The sequence below is a fragment of the Psammomys obesus genome, unplaced genomic scaffold (assembly GCF_907164565.1).
Source record: "Psammomys obesus unplaced genomic scaffold, mPsaObe1.curated_primary_1811, whole genome shotgun sequence".
In the NCBI taxonomy this organism is placed as follows: domain Eukaryota; kingdom Metazoa; phylum Chordata; class Mammalia; order Rodentia; family Muridae; genus Psammomys; species Psammomys obesus.
In genome coordinates, this window is record NW_026585742.1 from 2,039,197 (window position 1) to 2,066,609 (window position 27,413).

Below are 27,413 nucleotides of genomic sequence, written 5' to 3' on the forward strand. Positions count from 1 at the left end.
ACACACACACACACACACACACACACACACACACACACACACACACAAAGTTTATAGAATAGTTGCTAGGATAGTAGAATCATCTACTTGCTCAACTTTTCTGAGTCTGGAATGCAGGAAATCCAAACAGGAGCTACCTGGGGTCATCGTGCTAAATAGCCATTTATCCCTAATCTGCTCCAACACTCAGTTTGTCTTATTTGTCTTATTTTCTAGTTAACACAGCAACATCTAATAAACAGCAAAAGTAAAGGACAGAACCAGCACCTGCTTGCATGGTGGATTCAGCCCTTTTACAATGGGAGAATGATGATGGAAGTGTTTCAGGCGGCACTGTCTCGTGGGAGATCTTAAAATCAGATATACTGGATTGGAAGCATTAGCTCTGTCAGTTCTGTGGTCATAACTTTGACAAAGCACGTCACTTTTCAGAGTCAACTGTTTCCATCTGTGTGGTAGAAAAGATTATAGGCACTCACAGATTTGTATGGAGGAATCACTGTTATTAGTTTTTTAACTTGCTCAGTAAATATTTATGGAGAACCATATATGCTGTTTCAAAATATACAGGTGAACAAAATGGCCTATGATGACAACAATCACCAAAAAAACAAAAAAACAAAAAAAAAAAAAGCAAGCAACAGTGTTTATAAGATGGCCATGTGTGTATCTTGCGTGCTTGGTTTTCTTCACAGTATGTTTTAACGGCGGTGGGGAACTACAGCTACAATTCACTACATGTAAAATCTCCCTGCCTTCTCATAAACCTCACTTACCAACCATCTCATCCAAAGCCTGGTTCCCGGCTCCTATGTGCTCAAAATCTGTTCAACTGGTGCAGAATGCTTCCACATACAGAACTGGGTGGACTGAGTCTGTGTCACAAAGATTTGGCATTAGGGCAGAGATGGCAAAGGGGAGAGAATCTGGGCCAGGTAAGACATAAAGGAACAGATTGGGGGGTGGTATCCGGAAGGTCAGGAACAACCCTAGCATGCTTCCATGTTGGAATAGACATATGGGAACATGCTTTCATGGTGGAGACGGAATAATGCCTAGGGGGATGAAATTGCTCTCTTAGGAGATACTAGGACAAACTGGATTTCCTTTTAGTTGACTCTGAGAAGCTTTGAATGCAACCATGGTGGAGAGCAAACCATCTAGAGCCGCAAACTGTATTAGGAACTCTCACGGCAAGGCACAGTTGTCTGAAATGGCAGTTACAAAAGTGAGAAAGCACTGTTATGTCTGTATTCAAACCATAGCTCTGAAGTGTTTTCTAAGTATCTAAAGCACTGATACCTTTAAAATTAAGTCTTAAAACCAGAAGTATCAATAGGCACAAGTCTTTTACACACACCACCTCTGAAGCCAAACCTTCAGCCCCTACTCCCTGCCCTGGACCTGGTCCTCAAGGAGACCCAGTCAGCTCAAGAAATCCGCCTACACATGGTCTTCCCAGTTTTACCCTGGAATTACTGCTACCTTAAGAATGAGCCCTGAGAAGAGAAGCAACTTGGAAGTACTTAGGTTCTCCTTTTAATGTTTCCTTTAGGGCCAAAGGCTTCTTTTTGCTACCATACAATTCAGGAAAACAGCAAAGGCTGGTAGACAAAGCCCTAGACAGTAAGTACTGCCAGCTGGAGCCACTCAGGCCCTTTGGAACAGGATCTCCTGTTAATTAGAGACAGACCTATTTACCCCTGGGCCAGGGAAGAAGGCAAGGAATGCTGCCTCAGAACTTCCTTAGACTACTGGTCTGCTTTGGTTCTAGTATCTCAGTCAGTCTAGGAGATCCCAGCTCCATTAGCCCCCAAAGATAAAAACAAAAACGAGAAGTGATGTCTACCAAACTATCACAGGCCAAAGATACCAAATAAGTAACACCTGGCAAACACAGAAGGAACTCAGCTTCTACTTCCCCAGGAGACAAATTTCCCTAGGAAAGTTTGGGTCACTGTTACTCAAATTTAAATAAAAATCTCTTCAAAATCATTTTTCTCTAGGGCAAGTCTCATTTCTATTCTTGCGAATCCTCATTCTCGTTTCACAGCATGACTTTGTATACCTTTGGTGAGAAAACACAGCTTTGAGAAGCTGTCAACAGTGCTGCATGCTGCTCCCCACAGATCCTGTCTGAGGACACTTACTTTTACCCTACACTTGGACATTACCAAAGTATAACAAACACGCTCTAATGTGTCTCCAGGGCTCCTTGAAACTCTTTTAGGTTATTTCAGGGGAAGAACGCACCAGAAATTGAACAGAAACTACTCCCTTTTCTTGGTTTTGAGTCCTGAAAAAGCACACTACAGAGAACCTTAAGCTGAATGAGCAAACAGTTCCACCAACTGGTGACCAAGCGTTCAAACCGATGAGCTCACTGGGACCATTCTTCAAAGCACCACAAACCTAACCTGTGCAGGGTTCTATGCTATATGCCCTTGACCAAAAGAGAGACAACTCAGAGATTCTCTGCTCCCGAATTCTCCTTGTCTTCATGCCAGCCTGTGTCTTGGGGAGTGTGGACTGATTAGAGAACCTATATGCAAAATATAAAACAGCCTTGTCCTACATGCACTATGCCCACAATTATTTTACTGCAGTTTTGTGTAAATAAATGAGGAGAAACCAAATCTTCTGGTGTTCCTTACTCACGCTTTCCAGCACCCCTGTCTCAGCATTACAACAGATACATAGATATAAATCAGCTGAACTGTTAGCTCCATTTTACAGATGAGAGAACAGTTCAGAAGGCCATCTACCTTGCTAAAGTTATTGGCTCGTGTGCACTAAAGGCTGAGCCAGGCTGTATAGAAAGCGTGAGTGCCGGGACGCTAAGTAGCAGAGTCTCTTCAGCCCTCAGAACTTGTGGCAACTGCCTGTCGTGTGTATACGTGTGTATACGTATGTGTGGGTATGGGGAGACACACATGCACATATACACACTTGTGTATACACGAAATCTTTATTTTTATCCTAAAATATATAACTAGTGTTAAGTCCTTAGCAATAAACTGGGCACTGATTAACAGCTTGAGGCTTTTGCTCTTCTTTAATCCTGTCACCACAGTGAGATTCATATTCCATGGTGTGGAAGAGACAATGCATAAACTGATTTAATTATTCAGTTCATTTTAGAGCTTCAAAAATAATAAAATAGAATAATCCAGATAACAGGCCAGTATGGTGAGTGATATTTAACATCCACGCCACCCTCAAACTGTAAAGCAGAGATATGTATCCAAAATTCAATATTTTCAATTTTTCTCTATTAACTGTTATAAGTCAAACCAGTGAGATTGATTTTTTTTTCTTTTTCACTTCTGCTAAAATGTTCACTCATAAACAGATTACATGTGCTGCTTTACAGCACAGAGGAAACTTACAGCCAAGTAAAGCCCCCAAATCAGGAAAACATGTGTTTGTTGGATAAGAGAAAGGGGTTTGAGAGATCTTTAATTATCTCAGGATGTCTGTGTTGACAGACGAGCTGTCTTCATGAATTAGACTTCAAGCTTTCAATTACTTGATTAACTTCTAATGAGTGGCAGCCAAGAAAGTTTTAGAACGATGTCTTTAAACCGCGAAGCAGAACAAATGTTCAGAAAGCACACAGAAGGCCCTGAAACAGCACTAATGCATTGTGGGTCTGAGGACCCAGGATGCAACTCCTCTACAGCCGTGCAATCAGATGCAGCCCTTCTGCCCTTCACTGCCAGCTCTCCCTGCCCGTGTCTCAGCAGTAGGTGATGGTAGAGGAAGGTGGGCAGGAGGAAGGACAAAAGCAACATTTGATTAGGCCCACAGCAGCTGATCCATGAGATAAAAGGCAAAACTCTCAACATAAAGGGTTACACTGGTTCATGTTCATCACTGGTGCGAATAAGAATCAAATTCACAGCACATTTTTAGTGTGAATACCACTACCTTCTTGGTGTTTTAAAAAATCATTTACATATGTGTCTGTCACATGTGTGCATGTGCCTGTGGAGGCAAGTAAGGCAGTGTGAGGCACTTGGTGATGGTAATGGCAGGGATTCACGCAAAGCCCCATGGACATTGTTACCTCACAGAAGGCCAGTCCAGGCCTATCAGACAGTGGTCCTACTTAAAACCCACTGTTCATGAATTCAAGGACAGGTGAAGTCTGGCAGACTGATATCTCCTTTACTCAAAGGCTTATCTGCATGCTTTGGCCATTTATATTGGTCTTCGGGGATAAACAGATGTGAGTAGAGAAGAATCGAGAAAAAGGGAGGAAGAAAGTAAGAAAGGAAACCAAAGAACAAAAGAAAAGAAGGAAAGCTGCTATATACGAGTTATGGAGTTTTACTTCTATAAGATAAAAACATTCTAGATAAATGTTGCACAGCAAGGTGAATAAATTCAAAACTATCCAGGAACACACATTAAAAAATATGAGGCAAATTGTATTTTAAGTGTTTGTTATAATTTAATTTTAGGGAGTCACAGTCTTACTACACAGCCCAGGCTAGTCTTGACCTCTTCGTTCTAGCTCAGCTCCAAGATACTGATATGACAGGTATATGCATCAACACTCTTGGAGAAGAAGAAGGAAAGAAAAAAACTCAAGAACTCTCTACTTCTTCTCCTGTTCTCTGTCCTCTCACCTCATCCCAGGATGTGTACTTCTAACATGTGAGAAGACAGTCTGACCCAGGGACTGGTCAGACGATGGAGCTGTAAAAAGAAGAAATAAAACCTGGATGTCAGGAAAAGAAATAATAAGATTTGGATGATTTACAAGCTCTCAGAACATCTAAGACGAAGAACTGCACAGAAAGGAAGATGAATTATTCTATCATGCATCAACCTCTCCATGTATCTGTAGCCTAAAAAGTAACATTCAGATGGATTTTCTGATATTTTACTGCCAAACCTAAAAGGGTTCACCCAAACACTTTTAAAACTTCTTTATAGTTAATGATAAGCCGGTATTTCTATAAGCATGTGCAATTTTACCTTATCTTTCTGCACAGAAATTCAGATATGCATGATCTGAGGCATGGAATTACCCAGGTAAACTGGGAACAGCATTGACTACAATGCAGCTGTTCCTTCGGTACCCCCTTGCTGGTTTCTATTGTGTTCGTGAATCCTGTAAACCTCCCACATAAGCCCACTATGATCATCCTACAGGACCATTCTACATAATGCTGAATTCAGAGAAATGCAGAGTACTCAAGGAACAGGTGGATTTTCAACATGATGCCAGTCAGTTCAGTGAACATGCTTATGCCAGCTGTGTCCACATTCAGTGTCTGTTGACCAGCCTGTCCTCAGGGCTTAGAAGCTAGAATTAAAAAAAAAATTCTGGAAGCTGCTGGCTGAGATACACAAGACACCTGCCTGAAGAATATACGCCTATCTCCAGGCAATCCCAGCACCTTTCTGCATTACCAGAAACCAGGGCTTTTCCACGGATTTAATGGGGTGGGAGGTGGCAAACAGACATATTCTCTGTTGCATAAGGACACATAAAGAGAAATACTCTTATCCAGGAAAAAGAGAGGAGAGGAGAAGACAAAAAAGGAAAGAAATTATTCAAGAAAGGTAGTGATGATCATCAGGAATTGGATATATTAACTCTAAAGCATAGAATTGGTAGCAGTTTTCTATTTATGTTTTAAGTCAGCAACTTCCTTAAAAGGCAGTCAAAAAGTAACCTACACTTTCTGACAAAGTGTCCTCAGAGGGCATTGCCATGTCTGCTGTTGACACTTGGCATGGGATTCTATGACTTCTCACCTTACAGAGGAAACAGCTGCCTCAGGCCCACCATTCCTTTCCCACGTTAAAAGTTTATGTGATTTCAAGGAATTGAGGATAGAAAGAGGAAGATTCTCAGCATGTCCACTAAGGCCCCACTTTCATCTGTGGAAGTAATAAACTTAAACACACTGAGGAATCTGCATTCTCCCTATGATATTTGCTAACAATCTCTTATATTTTAAAATGTAGCCATATCACAGTAATATTTCCCAAAATACAACTGTTAGTACATAGCAGTACTGTCTTCAGGAGGCTAATTCTGTTGTCGATGTAACAAAGTCATTCTATATTGCTACAGTGTATCTTTGTGTGAGGCTGGAGTTCATACCCAGTGCTCCAGAGGGTCTCACCCTTACGAACACTTGAGTTTGTAACTCAGGTCAGTTTCTCAGTGCTTCTGGATGCCCATTTATCTTAGGCACTGATCTATTACTGTGAGAGGACAGCATGACCAAGGCTACTCTTATATAAGATAGCATTTAACTGGGGGCTTGCTTACAATTTCAGAGGCTTAGCCTATTATCATCATGGCAGCAGGGCAGCAGCAGGGTTGGGGGAGCCATGGCAGAAGAAAACAGTGGGGCTGGAGAAGTAGGTGTGAGTTCCATCCTGACCAACAGGCAGCAGGCACAGAGACACTGGGCCTGGTGTGAGCTTTTGAGACCTCAAAGTCCACCCCTAGCAACACACTTCCTCCAAGAAGGCCACACCTCATAATCCTTCTGATCATTTCAAACAGTTCCACTCCCTGGTGACTAAGCATTTAAATATATGAGACTGTGGGACCCCTTCTTACTCAGATTACCACATCCTTTTAATGACACAAAAGTATACTGACATCACTAATGCAAAACAAACAAAAAACACACAAAAAAAACCAAAACACAACTAAGTGTCATGGTCAGTCAGTATTCAAATTCCAACAATAACTTAAAAGCCAGGATCTTAAGTGACTAAATAATGGGAACCATACATCATTGCCCCGAAGTCGTCTCCTTGTTTATGGTGGGAAGGCCCACACTAGTCATAAACTGCCAGACTGCTCTGGTTCCTGGGTGCATTTTGCATCACCCAGGACGTGACATCACACCCTAACAAGCACATAACTAACACACTCAGTTCTTTAATTTCCCCAATAACTCTAGTAGGTGGGTATGATTACCTTTACCACTTCACAGACAAAAAGTGAAGACACTTAAGCTAAAAGAACCAGCAATCAGCAAACTGGACCTAATACCAATCTTACTGGACTCTGGAGTTCTGGCCGAATTGGACCCAGAGCCTTAGGGATACTAGGAAAATACTCTATATATTCCTAGTAAAAACTGACCTAAAAGTGTGATTCTTCTGGCTCTACCATCAGCATAGGTCGGATTAGAGATGTACGCCACTACACGCAGGTCAATGCTCTTAATGTGGTGTTCTCTCTCATGCTATCTGCTACATTATAAAAAGGAGGCTAGTCAGCTCGTTAGGGGGACCTTCATTAGCTACTATAGACAGGGCTTTAAAAAAGAAAACTTGGAGTTAGGGAGGTGGTTACTCAGTAAAGTGCTCGCTGCACAAGTATGAGGAACGGGGTTCAGACATACACACTCCCACTAACAACAACAACAAGAAGTGTCAGGGACAACAGTGAATGCCTGTAATCCAGTGTTTGGAAGGTAGAGACAGCAAGATCCCCGTCACCTGCTGGTGAATCATTCTGACCAATCAGCAAGCTCCATGCTCAGTGAGACACCATGTTTCAAAACATAAGGTCAGAGCAACTGAGGAAGACAAAAGAAGTTGACTCTGATCTCCACAGGCACACATGAAAATGAAAATACACAATATACACACTCATACACACACACACACACACACACTTACAAACACACCCTCATATATACACTCAAACACACTAACACACAGACACACATACCCACAGACATATACTCACTGATACATACCTATATTCATAGACACAGATACACACACACAGAGAGAGACACACACACACATGCACACACCACAGAGGACTTGAATTACTTTTAGATTTCTGGGGAGGCTGAAAGTACAGGCTCTGGGGATGGCCCTCCCTCTGAGAACTCCGTGCTCTCTCTGTGTACCTTAGTCTCTTCTCATTAAGAACTCACCATTCAGATGGGAACGGGACCGTCCCAACGGTCTCACTTTAGCTCACTTTTCAAAAGCCTGTGTCTAGATACGCTTGCATTCTGAGCAACCATGGCTTCTAAAGCAGAACAACGTTACAAGGCTAAATGGGGTAGGAATTGCGGGTTGCCGGGCTGTAACCACAGGGCCACACTAGGATTCTTCCTCATTCAACAGGCTCTCTCTCAACATGCAGCGCTCACAGGCAAAGTCCTCTGGTTGATTCTTGCTGAAAATCTTGATGACATTAACTGTGGCTGCCAACACGATTCCATTTACAGTTGTACGAGAGACTTTAAAACAAAGCATCTGAGAATCTCAACATGAAAACGAAATGCTGCTGTGAGATTCCATTTGCGTCACTGTTGGCAGTGGGCCTAATATTGCCGGTTGTTGCTTTCTCCCAAATACGAGAAGCTGGGGTGTGTAAGGTGAGTAACACAACAGCAGCCCTGGCTCCCTTAGGTGTCGCTTAGGTGCTATTTCTCAGTCTCTTCTGATCTTGGCTCCACAATCCCTAGGTACAACACATTCTTCCTAAGTATTACTACTGCCGCATATAGACATATTGTTCAGCAGGAAAAGCATTAGATTTTTGTGGCTGTTGGATTTCTTTATTTAACTTGAACCTTAATACACAACTGAGCACAACCAGGAAACTTAATTCTCAATTTTACTCTACTTTTAAGTCATTTATATTAAACTTGATCTTTGTATCCAGTTGTTAAAATACCTTTAAGTGCTTTTGGAGTGCCTTTGGGTTGTAAGAAAACCAGCGATATTTATTAGGCCCATGCATCTTCTTTTATATGTGTCCATTTATGAAACTTCCATGTGGAAAAGTTATTTCCAATGAAGAATTAGCATTAGCGACAGACTGGAGACTGTTCCTAAGAGTCCATGCCCACCACGTATGGAGGCCGATACAAAGAAGGAAGGTAAAAGATGCCAGTGCGAAGCACAATTCGGAAGGCAGATTAAACACAACACACTATCAATGCCAACACCTATCGAATTCTTTTTCATCTGTGGAAAGTGAACTAGGTTTGCTTTCTAGCTTTGCAATGTAGCTACTGAGAGCTTTCCACAGTGGCTCCGTCTGTGTATAGGGGGTGCTGCTGGCCTGGGACTTAATTCTGAGTCCTTGAATTCCTCTCAAGAAAGATAAAGCTAATTTCACTCCTTGATTCTCTTATCAGCAAGCAGATATTTTATTCCTATATCAAACAGACCTCAAAAATCCTCATGCATGCATCCTCAATAATATCGACTATCTGACTATTTTGGGTTAATCTGATCTATAAAGTGGTATTTATAATTTAAAGAATCATGTCTCTGAAAGCTAATGAGATGCCTGTGATCCCAGCCTTCTAGCTGTCAAGGTAGGAGGATTATGAGTTCCTGGACCATTTAACAAACAAACAAACAAAAAAATTAAGTTCTTTTTTGTCAACAATTCATTTATTTAACTTGCCTATTAAAAACAGCATTTGATATATTTTATCCCTCTGGTCAAAGCTGAAGAGTCTCACTCAAGAAAAACACTCGCTTACAATGAGTTGTACATAAATCTAGGTAGTTTAAATATTTCCATGCCAAACACATCCATGTAATTCTTCTTACGTGTCTGGTCTATAGGACCCAGGCACCCAACTGCTGAATCTTAAAATTCTATCAGTTACTCAAATTCTTCACTGCATTTCCCATGGCTTCCTTTGGTGTCATTTACTGAGTTATCTCATGTCCTCAACTAGGTTATGCTTTCCTTAAGGACATAGATTCAAATATACCCAAGATTTTTCATAAGACCTAACAGCCGGAAGTGCTCAATAAATAAACCCCTTAGCAGGTAACATTAGAAATTTGATCCAGGGAAGGCAGTGGCTCACTTGCCCAAAGGCTACTCTAAAGATGCCTCAATTAATTCATGTATTCAAGCAAAACACACTGAACTTGTCTGTTATTTGTGGTCCTGGCCTAGATGCGAGGCAACCAACAGGGGCAGGCACGAGTTGGTCCCTTGAGGATTTCCACTTTGATCAGGATGGCAGATGACAGATAATTTCAATTTTAACACATGACATCAATGATACCCAGAAGAAAGGAAAGGCACAGGAGAACTTCTAATGGGATCTTTTGGCGTGGGAGGAAAGATGGTTGCCTAGGTGCGAACTGTGTTAGGACTGAGCTTTCACGCAACTTCGCTTAGTATGTAAGCAAACTAAAAAGCAAACTGAAGAGTGCATCTTGAAGCAATAAGCCGTCAGTGGCTGCTAAGGGAGGGTGAACTAATTTTGTCACAGGAGGCCCCTGTCCCCAGAAGACAGGCCTAATCCCAGCTGAAGCACTAACTGGATTCTTCAGGTTTTATATACGTATCCATAAGTAATAATGAGTCCAGGTGGCAGGATGATGGAGATATAAGGAGTAGAAATGAAATACAGAGTATACTTATATATGAAATTCCTAGAAAATCATTTCTAAAGACTGCATCTTGTGTCAAAATTATCTGTGTCAGAGACAATGACAGCAGTGAGACTTCAGCCAGAGACAGGCTTCCAGCTGATCAAACCATGCCCAGATAAGATAAAGGCCAAAGTATGGCCACCAAGCATTTCCATGCGCTGCTTCCACCTGCCATCCTTCGATGCCATTTAGCACGTTGAGGGACAGAGGTCTCTGCACCTTTTCGGACTCCGCCCACAGCCTGACTTGCAACCTCTCCTTAAGGAAATGAATGCAATGAAGTCAGCCCTTTGAAGTCTGCCGACAGTGGGAAGAAAAAGTGGGGCTTCTGAAAGCTACTCTGTCATCAACACTGGGACCTAGCACTCATCTGCTTTTTCTCCTGGGGAACAGGAAGCAGCAGCCAAAATACTCAGCAAGGAAACAAACAAGCCTTCTGATCTCTGAGACAGCCCCTAGATCACAGCAGCCCCGGCTCCTGCACCCCTGCAGTGTCAGCCAGAGCCCCTCTTCCTGCTCCCAGCCCTCACCAGTGCTTCTCAGTCTATGATTGCCAGAGCAGACAGCAGCTCAATTTGACTTTCAGATAATTTTTTCTATTTTCTTTCTTTTTTCTTTACGCTTCCTGCAACACAGCTCTGTTAGCTTTCACTCAAAAATGCTTAGGAAGCTGGGAAGATGGCCTCATCCACAAAGTGCTTACTGCCCAAAAGAAGGGTCTATGTTTGATTTCCAGAACCCACACAAAAAAAGCTAAGTGTGCCCGACATCTCATCACCAGAGAAGTGGAGATAAACAGATCCTTGGTAATCACTGGATAGCCAGCCTGATCTGGTCAATAAGCCCCTGGTCAGTGAGAGACTTTGTCTGAAACAATGTTCAACAAAACACAACAATAAACAGGGGCAGCCAAGAAGTAACACCCAAGATCGGCCTCTGTTCCTCACATGAACATACACATACACACCCGCATCAGCATACTTACATGCACTTGCACATCATGAACACTTATACACTTGTATGTCCACATAAATGTTTGGGACTATTACTGTTTCATATTTGAGAATATTTGTGTATGCATAAAGTGAAGTCTTTGGCATGGAAATCAAGTCTAAACAAAAGATTTATTCACATTTCACACACCAAGCCTGGAGATATTTTATTCATAAATTTAATAATATCATTGTGTTAGTTACTTTTCTATTGCTGTGATAAAACATCATAACCAAGGCAACTTATAGAACAAATAAATTGCTTTGGGTTTATGTTCCAGAGGGTCAGACTCCAGGACATCAGAGCAGAGGTAGCAGGTAGGAGGTAGTTGGAGCTACAACTGCGAGCTCACATCTGAAACCATGAACAGGAAGCAGAGAGAGGGTACAAGAAAGGTCACAAGTCTCAGCATCTGCTTCGATACTTGCTGGGTAGAGTCTATCAGAGGCCCTCTGTTAAAGGCTCCTGTCCTGTTCCCATTTTCTCCCTCTTCAGGTGTTTATCCCCTTTGCCTTTCTGAATGAAGATTGAGCATATTACCTACAGTCCTCCTTCTTGCTTAGTTTCTTTAGGTGTATAGATTTTAGTATGTTTATCCTATATTATGCCTAATATCCACTTGTAAGTGACTATATACCCTGTGTGTCTTTCTGCTTCTGGGATACCTCACTCAGAATGATCTTTTCTAGTTCCCATCATTTGCCTCCAAATTTCATGATTTCCTTGTTTTTAATTGCAGAGTAGTATTCCATTGTATAAATGTACCACAATCTCTGTATCCATTCCTCAGATGAGGGACATCTAGGTTGTTTCCAGCTTCTGGCTATTACGAATAAAGCTACAAACATGGTCAAGCAAATGTCCTTGTTGTGAATTTGAACATATTTTGGAGTGGTCTAGCTGGATCTTGAGGAAGTACTATTCTTAATTGTCTGAGAAAGCGCCAGAGTGATTTCCAAAGTGGTTGTACAAGTTTACATTCCCATCAGCAATGGAGGAGGGTTCCCCTTTCTCCACATCTTCTCCAGCATGTGTTGTCACTTGAGTTTTTGATCTTAATCATTCTGATGGGTGTAAGGTGAAATCTCAGGGTGATTTTGATTTTCATGTCCCTGATGACTAGGGATGTTGAGCATTTCTTTAAGTGTTTCTCTGCCATTCGAAATTCCTCTATTAAGAAATCTCTGTTTAGCTCTGTACCCCATTTTTGTTAGATTACCTGATTTGTTGCTGTTTGATCACTTCCCCCCTGACTGTGCAGCCTTGCCAGGCCACAGAGGAAGAGAGTCAAAGCAGTCCTGGATATATATTTAATATAATATATCACATATACTATACTATAATATAAATAACATACTTACGTTATCTATTATATATAACATATTTATAAACATATCTCTGTTGGTGACTTTTTTCTTTCATCATGGATATGGTGCATTCTCTTCCCTCCATGCCATTCCCTTGAGGGCCTCCTCTAAAGGGCTAGACCCTTGCATGTTTGATTCCTCCAGTGTTGCCAGTGCTTATTTCTCCTGAACTTTCAAATTTCTTAGCTAGTGAGCTGCAGAGGGGAAAGCAAGCTGTCTGCAAAGAAAACACTCTACCCACATGTAAGCACAGTCGCAGACAGGGAGGCTGAACAATGGTCAAGACCCTTCCAGCATTATTTTCTTGTGAGCAAGTCACGCCTGCCATTTGGTGAGTCTCCTTTCACCTTTTCTCTTTTCCATCACCTCTTCTGATCTTTCCTAATTAACCTTATATACTGGACACAGCAGTAAAACCTTCAACTATTCAGTACAGGAAAAAATGTTTTCTTTAAAACATATGTGTTCATAACTGTACAAACTCTCTGGTCTAGTTACTTAGCATAACTCTCCACAACCCCACTCCAACAGACACTTCCCTCGTGGACTCTGAAGCAAAACCCATTGTATTCCTCTAGGGGATTACTGGAGGGGAGGAGGCGTGGCTATCCGAGGAGAGAACATTTGTAATTATTTTACTCAGTCCTTGAGAAAAAAAATGAGCTGTTATGGGGAGTGGAATCAGCTTAATTTGATAACAGCTTTACATATGAATTATTTAGCTTTTCTGTTCCGAATGTTTTTAAAAATTTGGATTAGGTTCAAATTTCCTCTCAGAACCAAATGACATGTTTGTAAACAATTACTGGAAAGAAAAATTAATATATTAAAACAGAAGAAAGGAGAAAGTTTACAGAGCATAAAATCATGGGACAGTATGCACCTGATGAAAGTGACCTGACTCCTATGTACCAGTCTCTACCACTACCCTAGAGGGTGGTCCCCACATAGCACCAAACTCGGAGGGTTCATCACGGTGAAGTGGGAAAGTCCATTCAGTGCCATCAGAGCTGCCGATTACATTCACTAAGAATAACACAAAGAAATAGCAGAGCTTCTGTGTGATTGGCTCGTTAATACCCTCACACCAATGCTGACTGACTACTCATGTCCAGTGCAAGGAGAGGACTCAACACTTACTGCCTACTGTGGCAATGTCTGCCATTCGGCCTCCCTTGTATACCAAATCCTTATACAGGAAATTTAAAATTTAAAATTTTGTCCATAGCATTTTAAACAATATTGTTATTTTTTTTACACAACACTAATAACTAGTTGTGGTAGTGCTCTGATTGTTTACCGTAAGGGAATAATCAGCTAGGAATGGCTACTTTTGCTTCATACTACAAACTAATGCTGGAACTAAGGGTGTGTGTGTGTGTGTGTGTGTGTGTGTGTGTGTGTGTGTGTGTGTGTTTGTGTGAGCACATTAGAGCATGCAGGACAGTTTTACAATATAAGAGAAAGAAATGTCCTGTCACATTTTCTACGGACTAGCCCATTCCACATGACAAATCCTTATATTGCTGTCATACCTGAGACACTTTTCCACATGCCAAGAAATGTGTGCTGTGCTGTGCCTCACTCGACTGTACACCATTAGGCTTCTTAAAACAGAGCTCACTGTCAGCTCTACTTTCTACTTTTTTCTACAGAAAAAGTGACATCTTAAGTGGGCTTCTCCTTGTCACATTCCTTTGACTAAAACACACACACACACACACACATACACACACACTACTACCTGATCAACAGCAGCTGAAAGAACTTTTCCTTCTAAGTCTCCAGCATATTTTTGAAAATCCTGGTCAACTCTACAGCATCATGATAGCACAACACAGAGGTTAGTTGCTATTGCTATTGTGTTTGCACCAAGAAAAATTATATTAAAAACTGGAAAAATAAAGAAGGGATGGAAATAGAATTCCCTGGGTCCTGGCTATATGTAAAATGCTACAAAAAATATTTAGAATAGGGTTTATCACTAATTTTAGTTTGACGAGACAAGATTCTCTCTGAAGAATCCAAGCTGGCATCAAAGGAATGGTATTCTTGCCCCAAGCCTTCTGAGTGCTAGGGTTGGAGGCTTGGCCAGAAAATAAATCCAGTCTTGAAGGCCAGCATGCCAAAGGGATGGGTTTATTAGTTAACAGAGACGTGGTAGGTTAAATTAAATACCAAAAGCGATAGATCTGTTTTTCGAGGAGCCAGTTTCAAAGCATTCACTTCTGCCATGTGCTACAGGCTCTTTCCAGACAGCTTCCCTGGTGGTATATAATTTGTGGCTCCTAAGGACTCAGTCATCATTTCAGTTATCTGTCCATGTTGGATATGTTGAGAAAGATGAAGATAACCAGATGAATACCAGCTTAAGATGTGGAAGGAGCTTCTCCATACTCAAGCAAGTCTCTCTCTTGTCCCTGGGGCCACATGCTCTTTGTCTCTGGTGGGAAGTTCTGGGATGGAAGAATGAGTAAAGATAGAGAGGATGTGGGATATGCATTCTGAACACTGAGCATGAGTTACACTGCTTACACCCTATGCTTTACTTCCTAGAAGCCAGAGAACAAATCTTCAAGAGGTATTGTTTTATCGTGTGACAGCTGAAGAGAACACTCAGGAAATTAAATGAAAATCCCATGTTCCAGCAGTGGTATGACTAGTAAACAGGGGATCAGCAAGACCCACGATGTGAACCGTACTTGATCGGCCATTTTATAACCACTGCTGCCAACAAGTAAGCCTGCCATACTATTCCTGCCCTAGAGAGCTCAGTTTTGAATGCTTATCTCCATGCACACAAAACATAGCAATACAATCCTAGAATATTAGTCAGACTTTAAAAGGAATGAAAGGCTGACATTTTACAACATGGTTGAACCTAAAACATGCTATTAACTGAAATGAGACAATCCATCACTTGGGAGTTAGAGACAGGATAACCAGGAGATCAAGGGTAGCTGTAATTATACAGAAAATTTCAGGCCAGTTTGGATACATGAGAACTTGACTCTGTCTTGCTTCCCTAATTTATAAAAGATTTTAAAAGTTAAATACTGTATGAGAAGGCTCTATAATGACAAAACTCAGAGAAAGTGAAAAGCACAACTGAGTCAGGAGTGTGGGGAAAGAAGAAAAGGGAAGTGTGTGTGACTGTGTGTGCATGTGTGTGTGTGTGTGTGTGTGTGTGTGTGTGTGTGTGTGTGCGTGTGTATTAGGCATAGTTTCTCTTTGGAATGCTAGAGAGTCTGGAAATGAAATGGTTATATAACACAGAATATTCAGTGTCAATGAATGAGTTTCAGAAAATTGTTGTGATGGTAAATTTTGTGGAAAGTATATTTTACCATCTTAATGAAGTATTTCCTGACTTTTGTTTATATAGGAGGCAAATATGCCCATATTCTAAAGTTCTTCCATGAAATTCTGCTCTGGTTACCTGTAAAAAGACACAACTACTAAACATGTCAGTCCTAGCCTACCCCTGAAGAACACAAAGATGGGCCTGGAAGAAGGCCCCTATGGATGTGTCCATGTCCAGCAACAAGGACAAACACAAACGATTTGTGAAATACACTCACAACATGACGTGAAATGCTGCATGAAATATAACAAAATATGCTCCCTTTCTCTTGGAAATGTTAATTGGAAAAGACATCATGAGGTAAGAGGTCAGGTCGGGCAGCCTAGGGCATAGACAGACCAGGATGGCTAAGTACAAGCCCATCTTCCCAAGGCATGGAAATGAAGTAAGCAACAGGATACAACCAATAGAATCAAATAGTATCATGGGGGAAGTAGCAGAGATGTCCCAAGTTTGTGAAGCTCATGATACCTGCTCAGAGAGTGTTCTCGGTTTGTTTTTGCTTCATACTTTCAATAAAAAATTTTATGCAGCTTTGAAACAACTGTTTTTTCCTTTCACAAAAGTTTACTGTCTACTTGTTAAGTATAAACCAGCATAACTTCAACAGGATCTTGTAAGGTGCTCCTTTGTATATCTTCCATAGAGATCAATTTTTTTTAATTTTGTGTTTGTGGCTTTATGATATATGTAGAAATATGTGAGTATGGGCCCAGAGATGCTACAGTGTATATGTAGAGGCCAGAAGACAACCTTCAATGCTGGTCCTCCCCTTTTACCTGGTTTGAGGTGGGGTCTCTTTGTGTCATCTCTGTGTATGCTATGTTAGCCAGCTCACATGTTTCCAGGAATTCTAGCTTGCCACAGAAGCTCTGGGATTACAGATGTGAGGCATTCCTTCCAGCTTTAAGTGGCCTCTGAGGATTCAAACTCAGTACTCCAGGCTTTCATGGCAAGTGCTTTACCCACTGAGCCATCTCCCCGGCCTGATACAAAGTTAAATTCACAGAATTCATGCATATCATATTGTGCACCACAAACTCTTTCTCTCTGCATGCCAACTTCTATGGGGAGAAATTGATACTCATCCAATTCCTCGTGATTGGCAGGAATATGGTAATAGACAAGTGATATGACTAGCCCTAGGGAAACTAGAAACCTTCCTGAACCACAAACAAAAATAAAGAACATACTGAAATGTATAATTCCCATTAAATAATAAAATGTTTACTGAAATCCACATTCATGTTACATGAAAAAGTTTTCTCTGAAAGCAAAAACTCCTTCAAGACAGAATCAACTTCTTAGTTACAAAAAAATCCAATTAAAATGAATTTAGATCATAAAGTCAACACTTGGGGACTAATTAAGTATTACTAAATCCTCTGTTATTGATTACTTAGAGAAAACTACGTTTTTTTATATGTATTGCCTAATACAGTTCTCCATTCCTAAGAACCTGCCCCAGATCCTGATAACACATGGCTTATCTAGGGACTAATCTCATGCATTAACTACTTTACATGTCAGAAATATTAGAATGTTGTCAGTTGTTCAAGATAAATTATTTTCCATACTTTCCCCTAAAAGCATACCACTTACTTCAATAACTTACATAAAATTCATTATATATTTGAAAAAAAGTTATATGTTTTCAGAGAAAAATGAGATTTTCACTATAAGGATCCAGTACACAGCTGTCAGCCATTTCCAAAATGTAAAAATGTAGTACAACTTTTTGTCCCTGGTGTGTTATCAAATGAATGTTTTGCTTTGTTTTGACTGGAGAGCACTTGTTAAATTTAATCATAAAAAGACTCATTTCAATTTCCTCTATTAATTACTTCCTGTGGTAGCCCTATTCTACTTGAGAATACTGGGGCTCATTTTTCAGATTGGAAAGGGTAAGGTAAACATGGGACAGAGCCAGGATTCAGTATGTGAGAGCCTCCATTTCTGCATGCAAGAAGGCTTCCTTCCAGCAGAGGAAATCAAGACGGTCTGTGAGTGACACACAGCGCCTTGGTGTTAGCTGCGTTGCTCTGCTTAGACTCACAATCACACTGAATCCTGTGCCTTTCAAAGCTACGAATAAAGGGAGGAGGAGGGTGGTGGGGGACAGCACTGGGTATTTCCTCACAAGAGATCAGTAGGATGACACATTTCATGGAAGCAGCATCAATGTCTGAGAGCAGACTCCCAGATGCCACACTGCGGAAGGACCTACAAAAAGCCACAGTGAGACTTCAAGGAGAGAGTTTTAAGGTGATGTCCCTGCCCTGCTCTCCAACCCCAGGTGAACATTACACAGCCCCTGACAATGTCTTCGGCGGGGGCATGGCTTCCTTTGGTTTGCATCCTACTGCAGATGTGCAGAGATGGGTGTCTGACTGAGGTTCCTTCCTTATTTTATATTCTGTCCCTCAAAAAGAGTTTTTTTTCCCCTCCACATTCTGAAATCACATGCAAACTGAAAGCATTTTGTATTTTTGCATTTCAATTCTCTGTTTTGTCAGAGAGTAATTATAGCAAATAAAATATTACAGCTGAGTGTAAATTCTTAGGCAACCAGATCACACCAGGAGATTTTTCTTCCACAAGTTTTTCATCATAGCATCTTAAATATTAAAATATTGCAAGGCAAGTAAACAGAGAGGGTTCTTTGCTCAAAGCATTAATTTTAAATGAACATTTCACTGTTATTCTGATCAGATACTAGGAAACAAATGATGCTTTCTTTCAAATAAATGAATATGTCATCTGGGAGGAAAGCAGAGAGGAAATCATGGAGGCACGCTAGACGCTAGAGATAAGTTTCAAACAGAATGGGTGGCAGGTCTTGTGCAGGAGAGTGAGAAAAAGAGAGGCTCAAAGGGAAACTCATTTGCAGATAAATGGATGGAACTAGAAAAGATCATCCTGAGTGAGGTAACCTAGAACCAGAAAGACATGCATGGTATATACTCACTTATAAGTAGATATTAGCTATATAAAATACAATAACCATACTATAATCTACAGGTCTAAAGAAGCTAAGTAACAAGGAGGACCCTAGAAAGAATGCTTAATTCTCATTTAGAATGACAAACAGGATAGACACCGGAAGCTGCGGAAGAGAGAGAACAAGATGGGAGCATACAATAAATGTTCTTTGGAAGGCTCCACCCAATTGGGGATTGAAGAAGAGGCAGAGACTCATAGGCAAACTTTGGGCAGAGGGCAGGAAGTCTTATGGAAAAAGGGGGAATGAAGGACCCAGAGAAGACAGGTACTCCAAAAGGAGACCAACAAAGTCAAAAAATCTGGGCCCAGGGTCCCCTGCAGAGGCTGATGTACCAACCAAGGACCACACATGGAGAGGACCTACATTCCCTGCTCAGATGTAGCCAATAGGCAGCTCAGTCCATGTGGGTTCCTGGGTAATGCGAGCAGGGTTTATCTCTGACATGAACTAGTTGCCTGTTCTTTGATCACTTCCCCCTGGCTGTATGGCCTTGCCAGGCCACAGAGGAAGAGGATTCAGACTGTCCTGATGAGATTTGATAGGCTAGGATCAGATGGCAAGAGAGGAGGACTTCCCCTGTCAGTGGACTAGGGGAAGGGGATTGGGGAGAAGAAGAAGGAAGGGTGGGACCAGGAGGAGATGAGGGAGGGTGCTATAATCAGAATAAAACATGAATAAATTGTAAAAAATAAAAATAAAAATAAAAAATTAAGAAAGGGGAAACAAAAAATGAAAACAAACAAGAGAGGCATAATAATAATAATAATAATAATAATATCTTTCAGATTACAATATCATGCTAGGTTATTATGCAATGCTAAAAAAATCCACTAAGATGCATCCCCCACAGCAAATTACTCAAGAAAAAAAAGATTAGTTTTTTATCTTACATCAGAAGTAAACATATCATCTTTCAATAAAGACAATATTCTTTCTTTTATAAGAATAGGGAATTTATCTGAAGAAGGTATCCCACAATTTTCAACTATAGCTCAGAACCAAACACTGGCCAATTAAAGCAGAAAAGAACTCTGGGAAATGGTCTGCACAGAGGAGATGCGCTCACTGTGATTAAAAGAATGTGAAAGTAATGAAGCACAAGCTTTATTTTTGTTTTGTTTTATTTTTTAAATTCTGTAGGATAAGAAATCAAATTTAATGGAAAAGCATGTACTTTGAAGCACCTCAGAGTTAAGCACTGGAGGCAAAGACATCAGTGGCAATACAAGCATTACAGAAAAAGTTAAAACTTTTCCAAAGTGGTAAGAGAGATGAGGAAGGATGGAGAGGAAGAAAAAGAAAGTAGCATGGATACAGAATGGTCTAATATCAAATCTCTTTTTTTCTTTTCTTGTCTCCAAACAATACAATAAATAAGTGAAAAGAAGATACAAGAGAAATAAGAAGAGGAAAGAAAAGAAAGACAACAAAAATACCTGAGAAACAATGCTATTGAAAACTATAGAAAAACTGCACATGCTACTGACTGGAGATAAAAGATATTCCAACACACATGGATTAAAAAAAAAAAAACATGCAAAAGGATAAAGCACATCCTCACGAATCTGCATTGAGCCTAGAGAGAACTTTAAATCTATGACTATAGAAAATGGATGGTTCAAGGCAACTATAATGCAGTTTCTATAGAGTGAGAATGTAGCCACAGGTACTGGCTAACAGAATCAACTGTGGAATAGCATGCATCATTTTGACATTTACTAGATGAGAGTGAACATAGTTAAAAAGGAGAAATCTTACCACTTAAGGAAACCAATATAGCCCAGATTCATCACTATACCACATGAGAGTTCATGAAGTAGGGGGAAAACCCAAATTCTTTTGGGTAAGGGAGGCCAGACCACTGACTTAACCCATGCTCTCTTCAGGTATTCTGTCTATTTTCCTTCAGACTGACACTAAAAGGGCAGAAACTCAGTAAGCGAACAAAATCCACCTGACAGACATGTCATTCAAATGGTTGATAAAGCCACTGAGAAAGGGAAGCTAGGGAAAGGAGATGAAGATGGGCGTTTTTATTCCCAAGTTTTCAGGAGGGAAAATTTGTATGCTGGACACCTGACAACCCCTTCTCAGTGTGTAAAATTTAAAAACGCCTTAAAACTTTTAGAATTACAAAATTATGCTCAAATGTATAAGAATTCTCAAAACCTAGGTCTAGCAACGAAGCTCAGTAGAAGCGAATCCTTAGGTTTGAAATGCATCTCCACCAAAACGATAAAATACATCACCAGCAACTGTGTTAAACAGACTTTTGGCTTACCAATGCAGAGCTGCATGTACTGCCAGGACCAAGTTCAGGCCTGTGCTTCAAGACACAGCATGCTTCAAGTACAGCAAGGTCTGGAGAATGTGAATAAGGTTGTGACATTAGACATTAAGAAGAGCCTGAGAAGGATCTGTGTCACACAGTATTCAAGTTGACAAAAAGTGTCAGTTCTTTTGCAAAAAGTTAAAGGAAACTTCAGTATCTGGAAGACAAGAGGCTGGTAGGTCATAGGGGCAAGAAAGTGGAGCTAAGTTCTCTTCATATACATTTCTTTCTGATCATTATATGCACCCATGGTTTTGACTAAGATAAGTAAGACATATAAACGAAACATAAAAATATAATAATTATCTAGCAGTGCTAAAACTACGGTGTTTGGGAGCCTAACTCTGACATATGAATTAACACTGTTATCTTGAAGGTAACTGCATGGAGCTGAAGACTCTGGCTTCACAAACAACAGAGGAAAACAGTACACCAGGTATGCCCCAGCTCCTTACTACATCTCGGCCTTAGACTTAAATCACTAGCAGAACATACAGTCTTTTTCTTGCTCCTCACAGTGACTCCTGGATTTTGACGTAAATCAAAATAACCATTATATCACAAACCTTCCTGACTTTCTTTTCTAGTTGCTGTGACAAAATTCTCTGACAAAAGCAACTTAAGGGAGAAAGGGTTTGTCTTACAGTTGAAGGAACAGATGATTGTGGCTGGAAATTGTGATAGAGGTCATGGCAGCAGAAGCTTGAGGCAGTCCCTCCCATCACATCTACAGTCAGAGAGCAGAGATGGATGACTACACGCTCCCGCTCAGTTCCCGCTCTCCATGGCAAACTTCAGGATCTCATCAAAAACAGTGCCAGTCAGAGTGGCTAGCTCTTACCACCCTGATTTACTTGATCAAGGCCCTCTCCCACACGCATGCTCAAAGGCCTGTCTCCCAGGTAACTCTAGATTCTGTCAGGATGACAACTAACACCAACCACCACAGGCCTGAGATGATGGAGAAAAACGCCAACAGGAATCTGCCATGTGAGACATCAGGAGTGCATCAAGTAGCTGTGGTGGCTCCTGAGGCCCAACCTCATAAAGAAAACATAAAATAGAGCAAATCACACACACCCATATACCCACACATGGCTGCAAGATGAAGGAAATAACATGAATACGTGCTGTGCATTTTATAGCTACCACATAACCCTACTTCAATCTGTATTTATCACTTCTCCTTTAATCATTGTCAAAAATAGCTATCAATTATCCTAAATACTGACTACATGGGCACGTCAGAAAGTATCACACAATTTTCTTTTTGTCAAGAAAGCCATTGCACACAAAGAAACTGACTCGTGAAAATACAATGCTTACAACATTGCACGTGGCACTTACGCAAGTGCCAGAGACAGGATTAGACCATAAACACTTCAGGGGTCTAGTATAGCACACTGCACTGATTCTTGATGCGGCTTTCCTGTATTGTTCTAGATTGTCCTATATGACATGCATCAGGTAAGAGAGCAATCGGCTTAAAGGAAGAGGTTCTAAGCCTGACTCTGAAGCTAAAACGTGGCCCATGAGACCATGTAGGATACCTGGGACCAAGTAAGATGCGTGTGTTCTCATTTTCAGAACATTATTGATTTGCTGTCATGTGTGGTACAGGCTCAAAGACAACTCTTACCATTTGTCATTTTTATCTAGAGTTAGAAAATATTTCCTTAATTGATATTCAAGATCGTGCCATTTTCTGGTTACCTCGGCATGTGGTTATGGGGGACAGTTTTTGTTGTTGAAGGAAAAGTGGGTTTTATGACAGTTGAGTTTTATTTTCACTCATTGACTTATTAATGTTGTACTAATTAGCACACTTCATCGTCCTCTCTATAGATGCATCGTACCTTCATGCTCAGAGTCTATAGCTAAAAAGTGTAAACAGGTGACGCTCAGTTAAACCACACACTCTCACCTAACCGCAGAAAGTAAACAAACAGCCTGCCACTTTATCTGATTTCCTCCTAACATGAGGTACAGTGTAGAGGACAGTGAGTCGCATTTGTCAGGGGAAGGCGCGGGTGCTATCTGGCCGATCGCAGCTTAACTTATCAATTGCCTTTGTTGTTTGGTGGATATTGATCTGAGAAGACCTTGTATCTTGCTAAAGTCACCAGTGCAGCGGTTCTTCCCTTTTTCTTTTGAGTGGACGGGAAGGCTGCAGTGCTGTGGGCTTTGGGAATTTTTACCCGACAGCCCCACTCCATCATTAGAGACCCAGTGAAAGCTTGTTGGAGCAGATAGATGCTCCAATTAAGCAGTCTATCCCCTCTCCTTCCCCAAAGCGGCAGCAGGCTCACACTGAGACTTGGAGCGGCAGTGACTGATGTCGGAAACGGTCTAAAGAGCTACACACTTACTTTTATTTGTTTTACTTTCAACTATTCATTTGTTCATTCGACAAAACACTTATCGACAGTTTCAGTGGTGACTTCCAAACTTAAAATGTTACTTTCTTTTCTGAAGGGGTAGGAAATTGTTGCTAATTTTTCTCCACAGCATACCGTAACTGATCCTGACTAGGCACTAAAGTACCCAGAGTCCAACTGGAAGCCCTGAGAACCGGAAAGAATAAAAAACAGCCTTAACAGAGAATTTAAGGCTGTGTGGCTGACCGCTGTTGGTTGTGTGCATTACTGTGTGAGGCCTAGAACATTCCATATGATATAAAAGGTGGGAGGAGGAGAAGAAACCCTATACTTAAAGGAATTACCACAAACCACTCAGTACTCCAGTTATTACTATTAACTTGCTGTCATAAATAGTGAACCCATCCATGGTCTCACGCATGCTATGCAAGCACCAATCCTAGTCCCAACATCTTATTTAGAATCTGGTTTTATTTTATTTCTCTCTCTCACACACACATGCACACACTATTATATTAATTCTTAGAGAATGCCTATCAACATATTTTAATCATAGTCTCCCCTAAATCCTCCTAAATTGCTTCCACCTTGTGTCTTTTTGAGAAGAGAATGGTATAGTTCTGTCTTGATGTAGAACTATTGCCAGTTTTCTGAGAAAGTGCCAGATTGAGTTTCAAAGTGGCTGTACAAGTTTGCACTCCCACCAGCAATGGAGGAGGGTCCGTTCCCCTTTTTTCACATCCTCACCAGCATGTGCTATCACTTGAGTTTTTGTTAGCAATTCTGATGGGTATAAGGTAGAATCTCAGAGTTGCTTTGATTTACATTTCCCTGATGACTAAGGATGTTGAGCATTTCAAGTGCTTCACAGCCATTCAATATTCCTGTTGAGACTTTTCTGTTCAGCTCTGTACCACAGTTTTTAACTAGGCTATTTGGTTTTGTTGGTGTTTATTTTCTTGAGTTCTTAATATATTTTGGTTATTAGCCATCTGTCAAATGTAGAATTGGTGTCAATCTTTTCTCATTCTGTTTGCTGCCATTTTATCCTATTGACAGTGTCCTTTGCCTTACAGAAGCTTTTCAGTTTCATTTATTTATTGTTGGTCTTAGTGCCTGAGGTATTGATGTTCTAGTCAGGATGTTGCCTCCTGCACCCCTGCATTCAAGGCTTTTCCCCGACTTTCTTCTCTATTAGATTTACTGTATCTGGTTCTATGCTGAGGTCTTTGATCCGCTTGGATTTGAGTTTTGTGCAGAAAATAAATATGGATCTATTTGTATTCTTCTACATATAGACATCCAATTAGACCAGCACCATTTGTTGAAGATGATTTCTTCTTCTTCTTTTTTTGTATCATTTTGGTTTCTTTGTCAAAAATCAAGTGTCCTTAGGTGTGTGGGTTTATTTCTGGGTCTTCAATTTGATTCCATTGATCCACTTTTCTGTTTTTGTGTCAGTACCATGCAGTTGTTATAACTATTGCCTATAGTACAACTTTAAATCATTGATGGTGATACCCCCAGAAATTATTTTATTGTACACAATTGTTTTAGCTATCCTGGGCTTTTTATTTATCCATATAAAGTTGAAAATGTCTCTTTCAATGTCTGTATAGAATTGTATTGGAATTCTCACGGGTATTGCATTGACTTTATAGGTTGCTTTTGGTAATATGGCCATTTTTTGCTATGTTAATTCTTCCAATCCATGAGTATAGGAGATCATTCCATCTCCTGATATCTTCTTCAATTTCTTTTTTCAGAGACTTGAAATTCTTGTCATACCTGTGTTTCACTTGCTTGGTTAGAGTTACACCAAGATATTTTATATTACTTGCGGCTATTGTGAAGGGTATTATTCCCTTAATTCTTCTCTTAGTCCTTTTATCGTTTGTATAAATGAAGGCTACTGATTTTTTTTTTTTTAGTTAATTTTGTATGCAGTCATGTTGCTGAAGGTGTTATCAGCTGTCGGAGTTCCTTGGTAGAATTTTTGGGGTTACTCATGTATATTATCATATCATCTGCAAATATTGATACTTCGACTTCTTCCTTTCCTATTTGCATCTCCTTGGTCCCCTTTAGTTGTCATATTGCTCAGCTAGAACTTCAAGTACTATGTTGAATAGACACAGAGAGATTGGGAAGCTTTGTCTTGCCCATAACTTTAATGGAATTGCTTTTTAGTTTCTCTTTATTTAATTTGATGTTAGCTATCAAGCTTGCTGTACATTGCCTTTATTTTGTTTTGGAATGTGCCTTGTATCCCTGATTTCTCCAAGACTTTTAACATGAAGGATTGTTAGGTTTTGTCACAGGCTTTTAGAAGAGAGTATCTCACAGCATCTGTCCTGGTCCTCTGGCTCTTACGCTTTGCCTAATTTCATTTCTTAATTTACTTTCACAGTGCTGGGGTTCACACCTAGAGCTCTGCATTCCCTAGACAGGCATTCTATCACTGCACTATAGCGCCAGCTCAGAAACCATGAGAGAGAATATGTGTGTGAATGTGTATGAGATATTTAATTTGATCATACAATACATTTATATTTCACAATTAAGTTGTCAAACATGAAGCTGGTAAGGAAGAATGCTTAATGAAAAACAATTTTCTATGCCTGATTTTTAATTAAGAATCAACAAAAGCCCAAAGGAAATGACTGATTAATAAAATAGTTGTTCTTTGAATAAAACAGAAAGTCATGAGAATTAATATATATAAGATATATGTGTAAGGATATTTGTTGCTATACTGCCCCTAAGTTAGCAAAACTTGTGATCAGTCAAGTAAATGTGATTCTTTCATACATGAACTTCCATGAAGTTACTAAGAAAAATGGATGTTTCTCACTGGGAAAGAATGTCAAAGCATACCCAGAAGGCAAACTTTGAGTCCCAGGCCAGTGTCAGCAGTATGATCCTGTTTATGCCTTATGTGTACTCTACACACAGGGGCACTGGCATGGAACTGGGCACAGAGGAAGACATGCATGCCACTTTCATGTCTGACATGACATCCTCTTTAGGCTGGAGAGGAGCTGAAGCAATTTCCTGTCTTATATGGTAATATTTGAGCTAATATTTTTTAAGTAACAAGAAATATTTGTGTATTAGTCATGTTATAAAAATATTCAATTAGCAAAAATGATAGCACACAACTTTAATAAATTGCTTAAAAATAAATTTTCTAACAAAACCTATCTACTTCCACTATAGATGATGATAACAGGGATCCACACACAGACTACATTAAACAAAAAACATCACTCAAGCACTGGGATCCAGCAAAGAGACAGGGAACTTCCATGTCCACACAGAGCATCAATCCAGGAGATTACACAAAGCATATGTTTGGGGAGACTTTCAGAATAAACATTATTTTTGTCTTAAATAATTCAGTTAACTCTAACACTCTGAATACTGCAGCTCACAGAGAGATTTGCTGTGATTCTGGTAAAGTTCCTTCTCAGGGAGACACCAGCTCTGTAGAGCACATTCTCTACCTATCAAATATTCATCCTGTGCACCCATCACTCCGCTAAGGCTCCCTCAA

The 27,413-nt window shown here is 40.4% G+C and overlaps 1 protein-coding gene across 4 annotated transcripts in view; it reads right to left on the reverse strand.

Annotated features, from left to right (window-relative positions):
* The window catches only part of Fhit (fragile histidine triad diadenosine triphosphatase), a 1,508,502-nt gene that overhangs the window by 328,940 nt on the left and 1,152,149 nt on the right, over positions 1–27,413 (reverse strand). Inside the window, exon 2 of one of the 4 annotated variants that reach the window (XM_055599199.1) lies at positions 21,429–21,508. The exons of the other annotated variants lie outside the window; for them this stretch is intronic. Within the exon in view, the coding sequence (XP_055455174.1) occupies positions 21,429–21,444 (16 nt within the window). The 5' untranslated portion in view covers positions 21,445–21,508. The remainder of the gene's footprint in view (positions 1–21,428; positions 21,509–27,413) is intronic. 4 annotated transcript variants of the gene reach the window in all.